The 16,330-nt window shown below is 39.4% G+C and overlaps 1 protein-coding gene across 1 annotated transcript; it reads left to right on the top strand.

Moving 5' to 3' along the window:
- Nucleotides 1-1,724: 1,724 nt before the first annotated feature.
- LOC134484130 (X-linked retinitis pigmentosa GTPase regulator-like) lies at nt 1,725-15,943 on the top strand. The gene is given in 4 exon segments (XM_087600953.1): nt 1,725-2,295; nt 2,298-3,680; nt 12,228-12,316; nt 15,661-15,943. Coding segments are annotated over 4 exon segments (2,250 nt in total). The 3' UTR covers nt 15,868-15,943.
- Nucleotides 15,944-16,330: the final 387 nt, after the last annotated feature.

Raw genomic sequence — 16,330 nt, 5'->3', positions numbered from 1 at the left:
TGAACAGGATTCTTGGGAGGAGAGTGGCAATTGGGGGGAAGTATTGGAAGTGGAACACCCATATAGAATGGTAGGGAGAGGAGTAAGTGTGATGTTCGAATGGAAACCGGGAAAGGGAATAACATTTGAAATATAAATAAGAAATATCCAATTTAATAAAGATGTAAAAAATAAAGCTTTATTTCCTAAAAGAAAAATACTCAATAAAATTCTCACAGAACTAATCCAAGAACACATCAGAACTATCATTCACCACAACAAGTAGGCTTCATCCCAGGGATGCAAGTTTGGTTCAATATATGAAAATTCATAAGTGTAATACACCATATAAACAAACTCAAAGAAAAATATTGTATAATAATCTTTTTAGATGCAGAAAAATCATTTGACAAAATACAACACCCCTTCATGTTAAAAGTTTTAGAGATCAGGAATTCAAGGCCCTGCCTAAGCATAATAAAAGCAATTTAATGCAAACCAAAAGCCAGTATCAAATAAAATGGAGAGATACTTGAAGCAATCTCATAAAAATCTGGCAGAAGACAAGGATGCCCACTCTTCCCATATCTATTCAAGATAATAGTCTAAGTGCTACCTAAGACAATAAGACAACAAAAACAATCAAGGGGATACAAATTGGCAAAGAAGAATTAATGGTATCACTATTTGCAGATGAAATGATAGTATACATAAGTGACCCCAAAAATTCTATCAGAGAACTTCTCCAACTGATAAACAGTTTCAGCAATGTGGCCGGATATAAATTAACTCAAATAAATCAGTAGCCTCCCTTTAAACAAATGATAAACAGGCTGAAAAAGAAACTAGGGAAAGAATCCCCTTCACAATTGACAGATAATATAAAATATCTTAGGGGTAACTCTAACCAAATAAGTGAAAGATCTTTATAATAAGAACTTTTTCTCTCAAGAAAGAAATAGAAAATCTCTGAAAAGGAAGAGAGCTCATATGCTCATGGATTGGCAGAATTAACATAGTAAAAATGGCCATCCTACCAAAGGCAATCTACAGATTCAATGCAATCCCCATCAGAATCCCAACACAATTCTTCAAAGTCATGGAAAGAGCAATTCTCCCCAGGAATCACCATCCCTGACCTCAAGCTCTCTTACAAAGCACTAGTGATTAAAAAACCGCATGGTATTGAGACAGGTGGATCAATGGAATAGAAATGAAGACCCAGAAATAAAACCATACACTTATGCCTACTTGGTCTCTGACAGAGAAGCCAAAAATATACAATGGAAAAAATAAAGCATTTTCAATAAATGGTGCTGGTCTGACTGGATGTCTGTAAATAGAAAAATGAAAATAGACCCATATATGTCTCCATGTAGAAAGCTCAAGTCTAAGTTGATCAAAAACCTCAACATAAAACCAGATAAACCCAAACTAATAGAAGAAAATGTGGGGAAGAACCTCAAACATACGGGCACAGGAGACATTTTCCTGAACAGTACACCAGTGCCTTATGCTCTAAGATCAAGAGTTGACAAGTGGAACTTTATAAAATAGTAAAGCTTCTGTAAGGCAAAGGACACTGTCAGTAGGAAAGAATGGCAACCAACAGATTGGGCAAAGATCTTTATACATCCTACATCCGAGGGCAAATATCCAATATATACAAGAACTCAAGAACTCAAGAAGTTAGACTACAGAGAATCAAATAACCCTATTAAAAATGGGGTACAGAGTAGTGGTCGATGCCAAGAGGGTCGTGATGGGGAACCGGGGGGCTAGGGCAGTACCTTAGGCCCAATCGAGTCGCCCCTGCTGTCTTTCCGAAGCAGGCACAGTTTCTGTTCGCAGCCTTCGGCATGGCAGAATCTGAGTCATTGGTGCCTGATACGGGTGCTGTATTTACATTTAGAAAAACTAAATTTGCTGAAAACATTCCTAGCAAATTCTGGTTTAAAAATGACGTACCCATATGTTTTTCATGTGGAGATGAACATACTGCCTTTGTTACAGGAAATAATAAATTGTACATGTTTGGCAGTAACAACTGGGGCCAGTTAGGATTAGGATCAAAATAAGCTATCAGCAAGCCAACATGTATCAAAGCCCTTAAGCCTGAAAAGGTGAAACTTGCTGCATGTGGAAGGAACAATACCTTAGTTTCAACAGATACTGGTGGTGTATATGCAGCTGGTGGAAATAATGAAGGCCAATTGGGGCTTGGTGACACTGATGACAGAGATACCTTTCATCAAATTGGCTTCTTTACACCTAGTGATATCATTAAACAGCTCTCTGCCAGTGCTAATACATCAGCCACTCTGAGGATGGAAAACTTTTTATGTGGGGTGACATTTCTGAAGGGCAGATCGGTTTGAAAAATAAAAGTAATGTATGTATCCCTCATGAAGTGACTGTCAGTAAGCCAATTTCATGGATCTCTTGTGGATATTACCATTCAGCTTTTGTAACAAGGGATGGGGAGCTGTACACATTTGGAGAACCTGAGAATGGAAAGTTGGGCCTTCCCAACCAGCTGCTGATCAATCACAGATCTCCCCAGCGTGTGCTGGGGATTCCTGACAAGGTGATTCAAGTAGCGTGTGGTGGAGGGCACACTGTGGTTCTCACAGAGAAAGTTGTGTATGCCTTTGGACTGGGACAGTTTGGACAACTGGGCCTTGGCACTTTTCTTTTTGAAACTTCAGAACCCAAAATCATTGATCGTATTAAGGATCAGAAAATAAGTCATATTTCCTGTGGAGAAAACCATACAGCTTTGATGACAGATATAGGCCTTATGTATACTTTTGGAGACAGACGGCATGGAAAATTAGGGCTTGGAATGGAGAATTTTACCAATCAGTTCTTCCCTACTTTGTGCTCTAATTTTTTGAAATTTACAGTTCAATTGATTGCCTGTGGGGGATGTCACATGCTAGTTTTTGCCACTCCACGACTTGGTACAATAGACGAAACTGAATTTGAAGAAGTGTATGAGCCTTATATGAGTACAGGTTCTTTATCCATCAATGATCTCTCCCCAGGAAGTTCTCTGAATAGATCTTTATCAGCGCGTCTGAGACGAAGAGAGCGGGAGAGACCCTCATGCTCTGCTTCAATGCTGGGAACACTGCCTCCATTAGAGGGGACTTCTGCCTCCACTTCAGCTTCTTATTTTTGCCCCAGTTCAATCCCCTTCCATTTGTCTGTGAATAACTACCCAGAGAAAAGCACCTCTGACTCCATGGAGCCACTGGACTCAGATTATTTTGAAGATAAAATGAACAAAGAGACAGAGACAGAAAATTCTTCAGCAGTGGATTCAGAAAACTTTGGTGAAACCATTGATATCTTAAATATGACACATATGATGACCACGAGTTCCAATGAGAAGTCATTATATTTTTCACCAATTCAAAAACAGCCGATTCCTCAACTTTCAGAAAGTGTGAAACCAGAAGCGGAAGGCATGGATGAGCAAATTAGTGTTCCAAATGTAGAAGACACTGTAGAAGAAGAAGGGAAGAAAGAAAAGGAGACTGTAGAAGAAGGAAGTCTACCTGAGGATGCCCTTCCTGAAACAGAAGGCTCCGAAACTGTCGTTCCTGCTGATGAGAAGTCAGCTGAAATTGTTAAAGAGGAAGACAGTGCCAGCCTTCTGCAACGGAACCTTCGTGAGTACAATAAAAATCCAAAAGGTATAAGCATATTTGACTTCAAAATGACATTTTCAATTTACTTTAACTATGTATATGGCTGTGTGTCAAATGAGTTCAGAAGAGAACTCTGTACATGCCCTTGCCCAGAGTTTCACATGGCTTGTAAGTTGTCTGCGGTGGATGGAGAGAACTCAATTTGAGCCCCGAGCAGTATCCACTCTTTGTTTTTTGTTTTTTTGTTTTTTTATTATCTTGAGTATTTCTTATATACATTTCAAGTGTTATTCCCTTTCCCGGTTTCCGGACAGACATCACCCTCCCCCCTCCCCTTCCTTGTGGGTGTTCCCCTCCCAAACCTCCCCCCATTGCCACCCTCCCCGCATAGTCTAGTTCACTGGGGGTTCAGTCTTAGCAGGACCCAGGGCTTCCCCTTCCACTGGTGCTCTTACTAGGATATTCATTGCTACCTATGGGGACAGAGTCCAGGGTCAGTCCATGTATAGTCTTTAGGTAGTGGCTTAGTCCCTGGAAGCTCTGGTTGCTTGACATTGTTGTACTTTTGGGGTCTCGAGCACCTTCAAGCTCTTCCAGTTCTTTCTCTGATTACTTCAACGGGGGACCTATTCTCAGTTCAGTGGTTTGCTGCTGGCATTCGCCTCTGTATTTGCTGTATTCTGGCTGTGTCTCTCAGGAGCGATCTACATCCGGCTCCTGTCGGTCTGCACTTCTTTGCTTCATCCATCTTGTCTAATTGGGTGGCTGTATATGTATGGGCCACCTGTGGGGCAGGCTCTGAATGGGTGTTCCTTCAGTCTCTGTTTTAATCTTTGCCTCTCCCTTCCCTGCCAAGGGTATTCTTTTTCCTCATTTAAAGAAGGAGTGAAGCATTCACATTTTGATCATCCGTCTTGAGTTTCCTTTGTTCTAGTGATCTAGGGTAATTCAAGCATTTGGGCTAATAGCCACTTATCAATGAGTGCATACCATGTATGTCTTTCTGTGAGTGGGTTATCTCACTTAGGATGATGTTTTCCAGTTCCAACCATTTGCCTACGAATTTCATAAACTCGTTGTTTTTGATAGCTGAGTAATATTCCATTGTGTAGATGTACCACATTTTCTGTATCCATTCCTCTGTTGAAGGGCATCTCGGTTCTTTCCAGTTTCTGGCTATTATAAATAAGGCTGCGATGAACATAGTGGAGCACGTGTCTCTTTTATATGTTGAGGCATCTTTTGGGTATATGCCCAAGAGAGGTATGGCTGGATCCTCAGGCAGTTCAATGTCCAATTTTCTGAGGAACCTCCAGACTGATTTCCAGAATGGTTGTACCAGTCTGCAATCCCACCAACAATGGAGGAGTGTTCCTCTTTCTCCACATCCTCGCCAGCATCTGCTGTCACCTGAGTTTTTGATCTTAGCCATTCTCACTGGTGTGAGGTGAAATCTCAGGGTTGTTTTGATTTGCATTTCCCTTATGACTAAAGATGTTGAACATTTCTTTAGGTGTTTCTCAGCCATTCGGCATTCCTCAGCTGTGAATTCTTTGTTCAGCTCTGAACCCCATTTTTTAATAGGGTTATTTGTTTCCCTGCGGTCTAACTTCTTGAGTTCTTTGTATATTTTGGATATAAGGCCTCTATCTGTTATAGGATTGGTAAAGATCTTTTCCCAATCTATTGGTTGTCGTTTTGTCCTAACCACAGTGTCCTTTGCCTTACAGAAGCTTTGCAGTTTTATGAGATCCCATTTGTCGATTCTTGATCTTAGAGCATAAGCCATTGGTGTTTTGTTCAGGAAATTTTTTCCAGTGCCCATGTGTTCCAGATGCTTCCCTAGTTTTTCTTCTATTAGTTTGAGTGTGTCTGGTTTGATGTGGAGGTCCTTGATCCACTTGGACTTAAGCTTTGTACAGGGTGATAAGCATGGATCGATCTGCATTCTTCTACATGTTGCCCTCCAGTTGAACCAGCACCATTTGCTGAAAATGCTATCTTTTTTCCATTGGATGGTTTTGGCTCCTTTGTCAAAAATCAAGTGACCATAGGTGTGTGGGTTCATTTCTGGGTCTTCAATTCTATTCCATTGGTCTATCTGTCTGTCTCTGTACCAATACCATGCAGTTTTTATCACTATTGCTCTGTAATACTGCTTGAGTTCAGGGATAGTGATTCCCCCTGAAGTCCTCTTATTGTTGAGGATAGCTTTAGCTATCCTGGGTTTTTTGTTATTCCAGATGAATTTGCAAATTGTTCTGTCTAACTCTTTGAAGAATTGGATTGGTATTTTGATGGGGATTGCATTGAATCTGTAGATTGCTTTTGGTAAAATGGCCATTTTTACTATATTAATCCTGCCAATCCATGAGCATGGGAGATCTTTCCATCTTCTGAGGTCTTCTTCAATTTCTTTCCTCAGTGTCTTGAAGTTCTTATTGTACAGATCTTTTACTTGCTTGATTAAAGTCACACCGAGGTACTTTATATTATTTGGGTCTATTATGAAGGGTGTCGTTTCCCTAATTTCTTTCTCGGCTTGTTTCTCTTTTGTATAGAGGAAGGCAACTGATTTATTTGAGTTAATTTTATACCCAGCCACTTTGCTGAAGTTGTTTATCAGCTTTAGTAGTTCTCTGGTGGAACTTTTGGGATCACTTAAATATACTATCATGTCGTCTGCAAATAGTGATATTTTGACCTCTTCTTTTCCGATCTGTATCCCCTTGATCTCCTTTTGTTGTCTGATTGCTCTGGCTAGAACTTCAAGAACTATATTGAATAAGTAGGGAGAGAGTGGGCAGCCTTGTCTAGTCCCTGATTTTAGTGGGATTGCTTCAAGTTTCTCTCCATTTAGTTTAATGTTAGCAACTGGTTTGCTGTATATGGCTTTTACTATGTTTAGGTATGGGCCTTGAATACCTATTCTTTCCAGGACTTTTATCATGAAGGGGTGTTGAATTTTGTCAAATGCTTTCTCAGCATCTAATGAAATGATCATGTGGTTCTGTTCTTTCAGTTTGTTTATATGATGGATCACGTTGATGGTTTTCCTTATATTAAACCATCCCTGCATGCCTGGGATGAAGCCTACTTGATCATGGTGGATGATTGTTTTGATGTGCTCTTGAATTCGGTTTGCCAGAATTTTATTGAGTATTTTTGCGTCGATATTCATAAGGGAAATTGGTCTGAAGTTCTCTTTCTTTGTTGGGTCTTTGTGTGGTTTAGGTATAAGAGTAATTGTGGCTTCATAGAAGGAATTCGGTAGGGCTCCATCTGTTTCAATTTTGTGGAATAGTTTGGATAATATTGGTATAAGGTCTTCTATGAAGGTTTGATAGAATTCTGCACTAAACCCGTCTGGACCTGGGCTCTTTTTGGTTGGGAGACCTTTAATGACTGCTTCTATTTCCTTAGGAGTTATGGGGTTGTTTAAATGGTTTATCTGTTCCTGATTTAACATAGGTACCTGGTATCTGTCTAGGAAATTGTCCATTTCCTGAAGATTTTCAAGTTTTGTTGAATATAGGTTTTTATAGTAAGATCTGATGATTTTTTGAATTTCCTCTGAATCTGTAGTTATGTCTCCCTTTTCATTTCTGATTTTGTTAATTTGGACGCACTCTCTGTGTCCTCTCGTTAGTCTGGCTAAGGGTTTATCTATCTTGTTGATTTTCTCAAAGAACCAACTTTTGGTTCTGTTGATTCTTTCTATGGTCCTTTTTGTTTCTACTTGGTTGATTTCAGCTCTGAGTTTGATTATTTCCTGCCTTCTACTCCTCCTGGGTGTATTTGCTTCTTTTTGTTCTAGAGCTTTTAGGTGTGCTGTCAAGCTGCTGACATATGCTCTTTCCTGTTTCTTTCTGCAGGCACTCAGCGCTATGAGTTTTCCTCTTAGCACAGCTTTCATTGTGTCCCATAAGTTTGGGTATGTTGTACCTTCATTTTCATTAAATTCTAAAAAGTTTTTAATTACTTTCTTTATTTCTTCCTTGACCAGGTTATCATTGAGTAGAGCATTGTTCAATTTCCACGTATATGTGGGCATTCTTCCCTTATTGTTATTGAAGACCAGTTTTAGGCCGTGGTGGTCCGATAGTACGCATAGGATTATTTCTATCTTTCTGTACCTGTTGAGGCCCGTTTTTTGACCAATTATATGGTCAATTTTGGAGAAAGTACCATGAGGAGCTGAGAAGAAGGTATATCCTTTTGCTTTAGGATAGAATGTTCTATAAATATCCGTTAAGTCCATTTGGCTCATGACTTCTCTTAGTCTGTCTACATCTCTGTTTAATTTCTGTTTCCATGATCTGTCCATTGATGAGAGTGGGGTGTTTAAATCTCCCACTATTATTGTGTGAGGTGCAATGTGCGTTTTGAGCTTTAGTAAGGTTTCTTTTACATATGTAGGTGCCCTTGTATTTGGGGCATAGATATTTAGGATTGAGAGTTCATCTTGGTGGATTTTTCCTTTGATGAATATGAAGTGTCCTTCCTTATCTTTTTTGATGACTTTTAGTTGAAAATTGATTTTATTTGATATTAGAATGGCTACTCCAGCTTGCTTCTTCTGACCATTTGCTTGGAAAATTGTTTTCCAGCCTTTCACTCTGAGGTAATGTCTGTCTTTGTCTCTGAGGTGTGTTTCCTGTAGGCAGCAGAATGCAGGGTCCTCGTTGCGTATCCAGTTTGTTAATCCATGTCTTTTTATTGGGGAGTTGAGGCCATTGATATTGAGAGATATTAAGGAATAGTGATTATTGCTTCCCGTTATATTCATATTTGGAAGTGAGGTTATGTTTGTGTGCTTTCATTCTCTTTGTTTTGTTGCCAAGATGATTAGTTTCTTGCTTCTAGGGTATAGCTTGCCTCCTTATGTTGGGCTTTACCCTTTATTATCCTTTGTAGTGCTGGCCTTGTAGAAAGATATTGTGTAAATTTGGTTTTGTCATGGAATATCTTGGTTTCTCCATCTATGTTAATTGAGAGTTTTGCAGGATACAGTAACCTGGGCTGGCATTTGTGTTCTCTTAGGGTCTGTATGACATCTGTCCAGGATCTTCTGGCCTTCATTGTTTCTGGCGAAAAGTCTGGTGTGATTCTGATAGGTCTGCCTTTATATGTTACTTGACCTTTTTCCCTTACTGCTTTTAATATTCTTTCTTTATTTTGTGCGTTTGGTGTTTTGACAATTATGTGACGGGAGGTGTTTCTTTTCTGGTCCAATCTATTTGGAGTTCTGTAGGCTTCTTGTATGCCTATGGGTATCTCTTTTTTTAGGTTAGGGAAGTTTTCTTCTATGATTTTGTTGAAGATATTTACTGGTCCTTTGAGCTGGGAGTCTTCACTCTCTTCTATACCTATTATCCTTAGGTTTGATCTTCTCATTGAGTCCTGGATTTCCTGTATGTTTTGGACCAGTAGCTTTTTCCGCTTTACATTATCTTTGACAGTTGAGTCAATGATTTCTATGGAATCTTCTGCTCCCGAGATTCTCTCTTCCATCTCTTGAATTCTGTTGGTGAAGCTTGTATCTACAGCTCCTTGTCTTTTCTTTTGATTTTCTATGTCCAGGGTTGTTTCCATGTGTTCTTTCTTGATTGCTTCTATTTCCATTTTTAATTCCTTCAACTGTTTGATTGTGTTTTCCTGGAATTCTTTCAGGGATTTTTGCGATTCCTCTCTGTAGGCTTCTACTTGTTCTCTAAGGGAGTTCTTTATGTCTTTCTTGAAGTCCTCCAGCATCATGATCAAATATGATTTTGAAACTAGGTCTTGCTTTTCTGGTGTGTTTGGATATTCCGTGTTTGCTTTGGTGGGAGAATTGGGCTCCGATGATGCCATGTAGTCTTGGTTTCTGTTGCTTGGGTTCCTGCGCTTGCCTCTCGCCATCAGATTATCTCTAGTGTTACTTTGTTCTGCTATTTCTGACAGTGGCTAGACTGTCCTATAAGCCTGTGTGACAGGAGTGCTGTAGACCTGTTTTCCTGTTTTCTTTCAGCCAGTTATGGGGACAGAGTGTTCTGCTTTCGGGCGTGTAGTTTTTCCTCTCTACAGGTCTTCAGCTGTTCCTGTGGGCCTGTGTCTTGAGTTCACCAGGCAGGTTTCTTGCAGGGGAAAAGTTGGTCCTACCTGCGGTTCCAAGGCTCAAGTTTGCTCGTGGGGTACTGCCTAAGTCCTCTCCGCTGTGGCAGCAACCAGGAAGATCTGCACCGCTCTTTCCGGGAGCCTCCGTGCACCAGGGTTCCAGATGGCGTTTGGTGTTTTCCTCTGGCGCCTGGATGTGCACTGAGTGCAGTCTCTTCTGGTTTCCCAGGCGTGTCCGCCTCTCTGAAGGTTCAGCTCTCTCTCCCACGGGATTTGGGTGCAGAGAACTGTTTATCCGGTCTGTTTCCTTCAGGTTCCGGCAGTGTCTCAGGCGCAGGGGTCCTGCCGCTCCCGGGCCCTCCCCTACGGGAACCCAGAGGCCTTATACAGTTGCCTCTTGGGCCAGGGATGTGGGCAGGGGTGGGCAGTGTTGGTGGTCTCCTCCGCTCTGCAGCCTCAGGAGTGCCCACTTGATCAGGTGGTGAGGTCTCTCTCCCACGGGGTTTGGGAGCAGAGAGCTGCCGCAGTATCCACTCTTAAGTGCTGCTCCATCCCTCCAGCCCCGCAACCTGCTGAAGAATCAGAAGTTTATCATCAGCTACATATATGATGCGCAAAAATGCCATCCCAATATTATATTTGTTTCCTCTATTCTGTAAAACCTTGAATAAGGAGACCTCTGAGCTAGTTCTGTGAAGCGGAGTAGAGAAGAAATGGTCCATGCGATTCTTGTGTGGCCAGGGCATTTGAGTGAACATGTGGAGAGAACTTGCCGTTTTCTTAAATAAGCTACAATGGACAGAGAATGGCAGCAGTAAGTCATAAGGTGATAAGGGGTGAGATTCTTACAATTCTTATTTTCATATGGCCCTTTAAATAGGCTTGTCCATGTTCACTGTTACCTTCTCTGCTTCTTCAGATGCAGTCTACACTCATTAGCCATGGCTGCCTATGTGTCACTGTTGGAGGATTTAGAACTAAATCTATCTCTTCTTCCCTCTTACTCAACCAATAGCATCTTGGGCCTTTGCTCAAATTCCAACTTAATCCTTGTCAAATACTAGGGTCTTCTTTGCACAAACTAATATGACTGAGCTGTCCTGGAGCCTAGTTAGTTCCTCTAGGACCTGCATTTGTGTCTCTAATGTTACTGCAGGCACTGAAAAACGATCTAAAGCTTGTTAGTGTAGTAGCAGGTGCCATACAATACAGGAGACTGGGAGTGTACTTGGTTTAAGATGCAAACCAGCTGTGCTTGTGCTGTAAGGCTCATCCATTATGTCTATATCATCAGCCTAGATATGCTTTCTACTGTGTTTTCATTAGGAAAAATTGTTCATGGGCTTAGGATGTAGCCCAGTGGTAGAACACTTGCCTAACATAGTCACGACTCTGGGCTTGGTCCCTAATACCTCAGAAATAAATCAACTATTCATGGGACTGGATATCTGACTGATAAGAACTAAACAGAGGAAGAAATAGTTCCCTCCATTATGTTGTCCTTATAACGTCCACAAAAAGAATAGTAAGTTTTAGATTATTTTTAGTAACATGCTAAATTATTATCACCTATAAGGATTTTTAGAATGTAGTCATAGTATCAAAAAGAAACTAAATATAGACTTCAAAGGTTGACCATATCAAACCAAAAACTATAATGCTTCATCCATTTTCTCTTAATGATTATTATCCAGCTATATAATGAATGCATGGATTAGCTTGAAACTTAAAAGTAGCGTGTTAATTTGAATGCAAGGAATAAAAATAAAACAAGATTAATAAAGTACATGATGTAGGGGTCAGGAAAATAGCTTAATCATTAAAGCCCTGTCATGTAATCATGAAGATATGAATTTGTATTCCCAGCACCCACATTAACAAGCTGGGTGTGGTGACATACTTCAGTGTTCCTAGTGCTGGGGAGGCAGATGCAAGAGTATCTTTCAAGTTCTCTGGCCAAATAGCATTGCCCATTCAGTGAACCCCAGGTTCAATGGGAAATCCTGTCTCAAAAGCTAAGGTGGAGATGATAAAGGAAACCATCAGTCATTGCTCTCTGGCCTAGACACACAGACACACAGACACACAGACACACACACACACACACACACACAGAGAGAGAGAGAGAGAGAGAGAGAGAGAGAGAGAGAGAGAGAGAGAGAGAGAGAGAGAGAGAGGTTGGGGGAGACGGGAGGGGAGAGAAAGAGTTCTCTTAAAATTATATTTCCATGTGTCTTCTCCGGCATTTCCTGCTGACCATAATAGGAAATTTCGGATAGTCATAATCTAAATAGTTTTGCATTGGTTAAGTTATCCAGGCATCTTACCATAACTGAATCCATTTCTCAGGAATTGTGTGGTATGACATTACTTACTTGTCCAGTAGTGAGCTCTTTCTATATTATTCTACAACTTAGAGTTGATAATTTCCCTGAAAATGTGAAGAATTTCTTTTTCTTTAGTTAGAATAATATTTTTACATGTATCCATTTGTAGGACACATGTATGACCGAGTAAAGAGCAGCTCTTCAGAAATTCTGGGAGGTAATGAACCAACAAGTAAAGACATAAAAAAGGCTAAAAAAGTAAGTGAAGTGAATTGTTCATTTTGGTATTGAGACCAAAATATTGAATTCACATTCTACTTTTCCTATGCTAGTCCCTTATAGGAGTTTTATAACCCCAAAGTATGTAAAGGGTTTATGGTGGTGGCTCATGTTTTTAATAAGCTAGCTTTCTGCTGTTAGAATTTGCCTGCTAGAGAGATTTAGCCCCCTCTTTTTAACATGGACTTTAAATAGGTACATTGAAAGCATACTCAACAGCTGCATTTTGACTTCAAATGTTTTATGGGCATTCCTAATGTCTGGGACTGACCATTGTTATTATATTTTCTCAAATAACCACAGAATCTTACAATAATGCTCTGCCTTGATATCCTTTCTTTTCCATTCTACAAACGACTGTACCCAATGTTTTGATTTTCTTAATGTCGTGAACCATGTTGTTACTTGGTTTTGATATCACATGCTTTGCTCATATTACTTCTTACCAATCAGAAGTCTTATGCTCGCCAAAGAAATCCTTTAGAAGTTTTTTTTTTTTATAGGTGTCTGTTGGTGGTTTATACCTTGCATTTCAGTTGGCCTGAATACACTTTTCTATTTAATCATAGTTTTCAGTGATAAATAGTATAACTACTTGGCTAGTATTGCTTCTGTTCCAGCTGTTGCTGTTAAGAATATGGCTTTAGGAATTGACTAGAGGTTGACCTCGGTAGATCAGTTGCCTAGTGTGCTTGAGACCCTGGGTTCCCTCCCCTGCACTGTAAAACAAATATTGCTTTCACAGAATTCTTGAGAGCTTTCTATATAACCTTTCATTTTAACTTACTTGAAACATATGACCCTTGAATCTCAGAAATCACTTAATTTATATTTTTAAAATTTGTTATATATTATGTATTTGAACATTGTACCCCTGCTTCAGATTATGACACAAATATTTTCTTTCTGTTGTTCATAAATTTAATATCAGTTTATTATTTACTATGTCTCTTCATACATTGGGCAATTTCAAGGTTTTTATTGATTTTATATTATCTCTTTTACTGATACTGTTCTGCTTTTTTGAATTTTAATTTCAATGTTTTTTGCATTTAAAAAGACTTATTTTTATTTTCTATGTATAATGTTTTGCCTGTATCACATGCCTGCAATGCCCATGGAGGCTAGAAGAGGGCACAGAGCCCCTGGAACTAGAGCCAAAAAATGGGTGCTGGGAGCTAAACCTAGGTCTTCTGAGGGAGCAGCAAAGGTTCTGAACTGCTGACCCATCTCTCCAGTCCCATTTCTCTTAAAGATTATTTTTGTTTTATGTGTTTTGCCTGCATGCATGTGGTGTGTTTACCACTTGTGGATAGGTGCCAGAACATGGCACCATGAGCCCTGGAACTGGAGTTATAGACTCTTTGCTGTCATATTGGTGCTAAGAACCAAACTTGGTCCTCTACAAGAGCAATAAGTGCTCACTACGCCATCTCTCCAGCCTTTTTCTCCCTTGCATTTTAGGTGAACTTATATTTTATTATTTTAAAATTGGTGTAATGATTTCTGCTTTAAAGAACTTAAGAATACCCATTCTCTATCTTTTTACTTAGCAATTATAATGTAAACATCTTCCAGAGGCAAACATGTATGTTTTGCTCTGGCTCAGTTACTAATAATAGTGCTTTGTTTCTGTCTATGTTTTAATTTGGATTGAATTTATGTTCAACCAGGACTTTTGCACATAAATCCCCTTAAGCCTAGGTAAGCATTAGTCTACCCATGGAAAATAGTTTGCTAGTCTCTCTTTTAGATCTGAAATGGCTTCAGGTCATTGTCTATTTAAGGATTGCCTACCCATACTGGTCATATGAACTTCAAACTTACCTCAATAACATGTTTCTTCTTTATCCAAAAAAACAAATGTTGCATGGTATTTATTTGTCTCCTGATGTTTATATGTATTTATGATGTTTACTACTTACAGAGAGTAAACAGTTCTTTGAGGAGCTCCACATTATTTAAGGGTTGACCTAGTCCAGTTCCCTATAGTTTGTGAACTCAGATTTCTTAAAGCCCCAGGGTTTAGATTACCAGGTATACATATGCAGTTTCAGTGATCATTCCCTAAGTGTGTTTCTTCCCATTTTAGGGCCCACAGGGACTATCTTTACACTCTTGAAAAATGACCTGTGTATTAGAAAGTTACACTTCTTCAACTTAATAGGGGGTGCTGTTTTGTAGTGGAGCAGTTTTAAGATGTGTACCCTCCAGTACAGCAAGTCAAGTGATGCTTTTATTTAATCCATAGACTTTTTTCCTAGAAGTTGTTACAGGTTATTTTTTACTCTGGTCACCTCCTTCTTACGGTTAAAGACGAGTTGGTATTGTTGTCATTGTTGTCATCATCATCTCCACTTTGATTTCTGAAACAGCCACATCCTCATGAATTTTTCATTTCCTGTGTTTTTCCTGGTTCCGATATCTCATCAGAAGCATTTCTTGTATGATAGCTCCTTGAAGGATACTAATTTCTCCCTGGATAAGTCATCAAAGGTCCTAAGTCAGATGAGACCTTTTTTCTAAGATGATGATCTTGCCCACTATCTCCTTCTGCACATGGTCCTGTTGACCATACACCTCTTAGTAAGTTTTCCTTCTCTGACTTCCAAGCTGCTTTCTTTTTCCAAATTTGTCCTTACAAACCTCAGTCCTCGGGGATGCCTTGCCACATCTGCCTGACTCTCAAGTATTGCTCCTCATAAGTTGTTCTTTGGCTCTCTTCGGTGTCTGCCGGGGATCTGGCTACCTCCATCTGTTATCTATATCCTGCATGTCCCAGTGCTGGCCTCCCAGCGCAGCCCCTCCATCCCCACTGCTGACTCAGACCCACAAGCCTCACGTGCTCTTCATTTGCCAACAGTAGTTTTTTCAGAACTTCTGATCTCAGGAATGTGAGGTATGCCCTCCTTTTCTAGAGTGTCACAACAGAAATGATCTACAGTTGAGGTACACTAGTGGTATCAGAAAAAGTCCCCACAAATAACCCAGTCCTCTTAACATTTAAATGAGTGATTTCCCAGTTTTCATTTGTTTCTTTTACAAGACAAAAAAGAGTGAAACCTTAGTGATCACCTGTGATCAACCATGATGATGAAAGTATTGTTAGGGTTGAAAGTGAGTTGTACTTTAGTTATTATGACTGCATTATTTTACAAGGGAAGAAAATCTGTTGGGATGCTAAGGACACATTGCTGTACATATGTGTACACTAAAATGTGATTTAATCTATGCTCAGGCCTGTTAAAAAATGATATCCCTGCATAGTTTCTGAATATTTTCCTTACTGAAATGAAATCTTTTTGTTTGTGTGTTTTTGCTAGATTTCCTTCTTTAATCAGATGTCATTGACAGGTCAGAAACTGATGCAGAGTGCTAATGATCCACTCCCAGAGATAAAGCCAATAGGAGACCAAATAGCCTTACAAAGTGATAAGAAAGATGCCAACCAGAACCACATGGGTCAGAATCTTCAGGATACTGCAACACCAAATATGGAAGGAAAGTCCAAATCCTGTACAATTCTATAAATGTATGTTTATGTTTCCATGGTCACCGAGCACATTTATTCTTCATACTTGAAAAATGTTGTGACTTCTGAAGGAAATTCCCTGATAACACTGTTTAAAAAGATATTAATTAGTATGTTTGGCTTGGTTTGGACAATATGAACAGATTTAATATTTATTTATGTTAATATTCTTATCAAGCAGTTTCCAAAGTACATGTACCTCCAACTCTCCTTGAAGTGTTCTGGCCTTAACTGCTCAGTGTTGCATAAAACAATATATTTTTATATTTGGAAACCAATTGAAGCTATTTCATAGTTTTGCCAACATAGTTATTGTACTTTGTAATTTCCTAAGACAATGTTCATAATATTACAACACTGGAACAGTTTTGGATATATTTACAACATTTTAAAACAGGCAAATTGTAATGAACTTATTTTAATAAATTATATCTGGTTGGTTTTGCTGTAAAAAAATGGGG

This window comes from Rattus norvegicus, chromosome X (assembly GCF_021556685.1).
Source record: "Rattus norvegicus strain SHRSP/BbbUtx chromosome X, alternate assembly SHRSP_T2T, whole genome shotgun sequence".
Classification (NCBI taxonomy): domain Eukaryota; kingdom Metazoa; phylum Chordata; class Mammalia; order Rodentia; family Muridae; genus Rattus; species Rattus norvegicus.
Note: the sequence above shows the minus strand (reverse complement) of the source record. Positions and strands in the feature narration are given on the sequence as shown.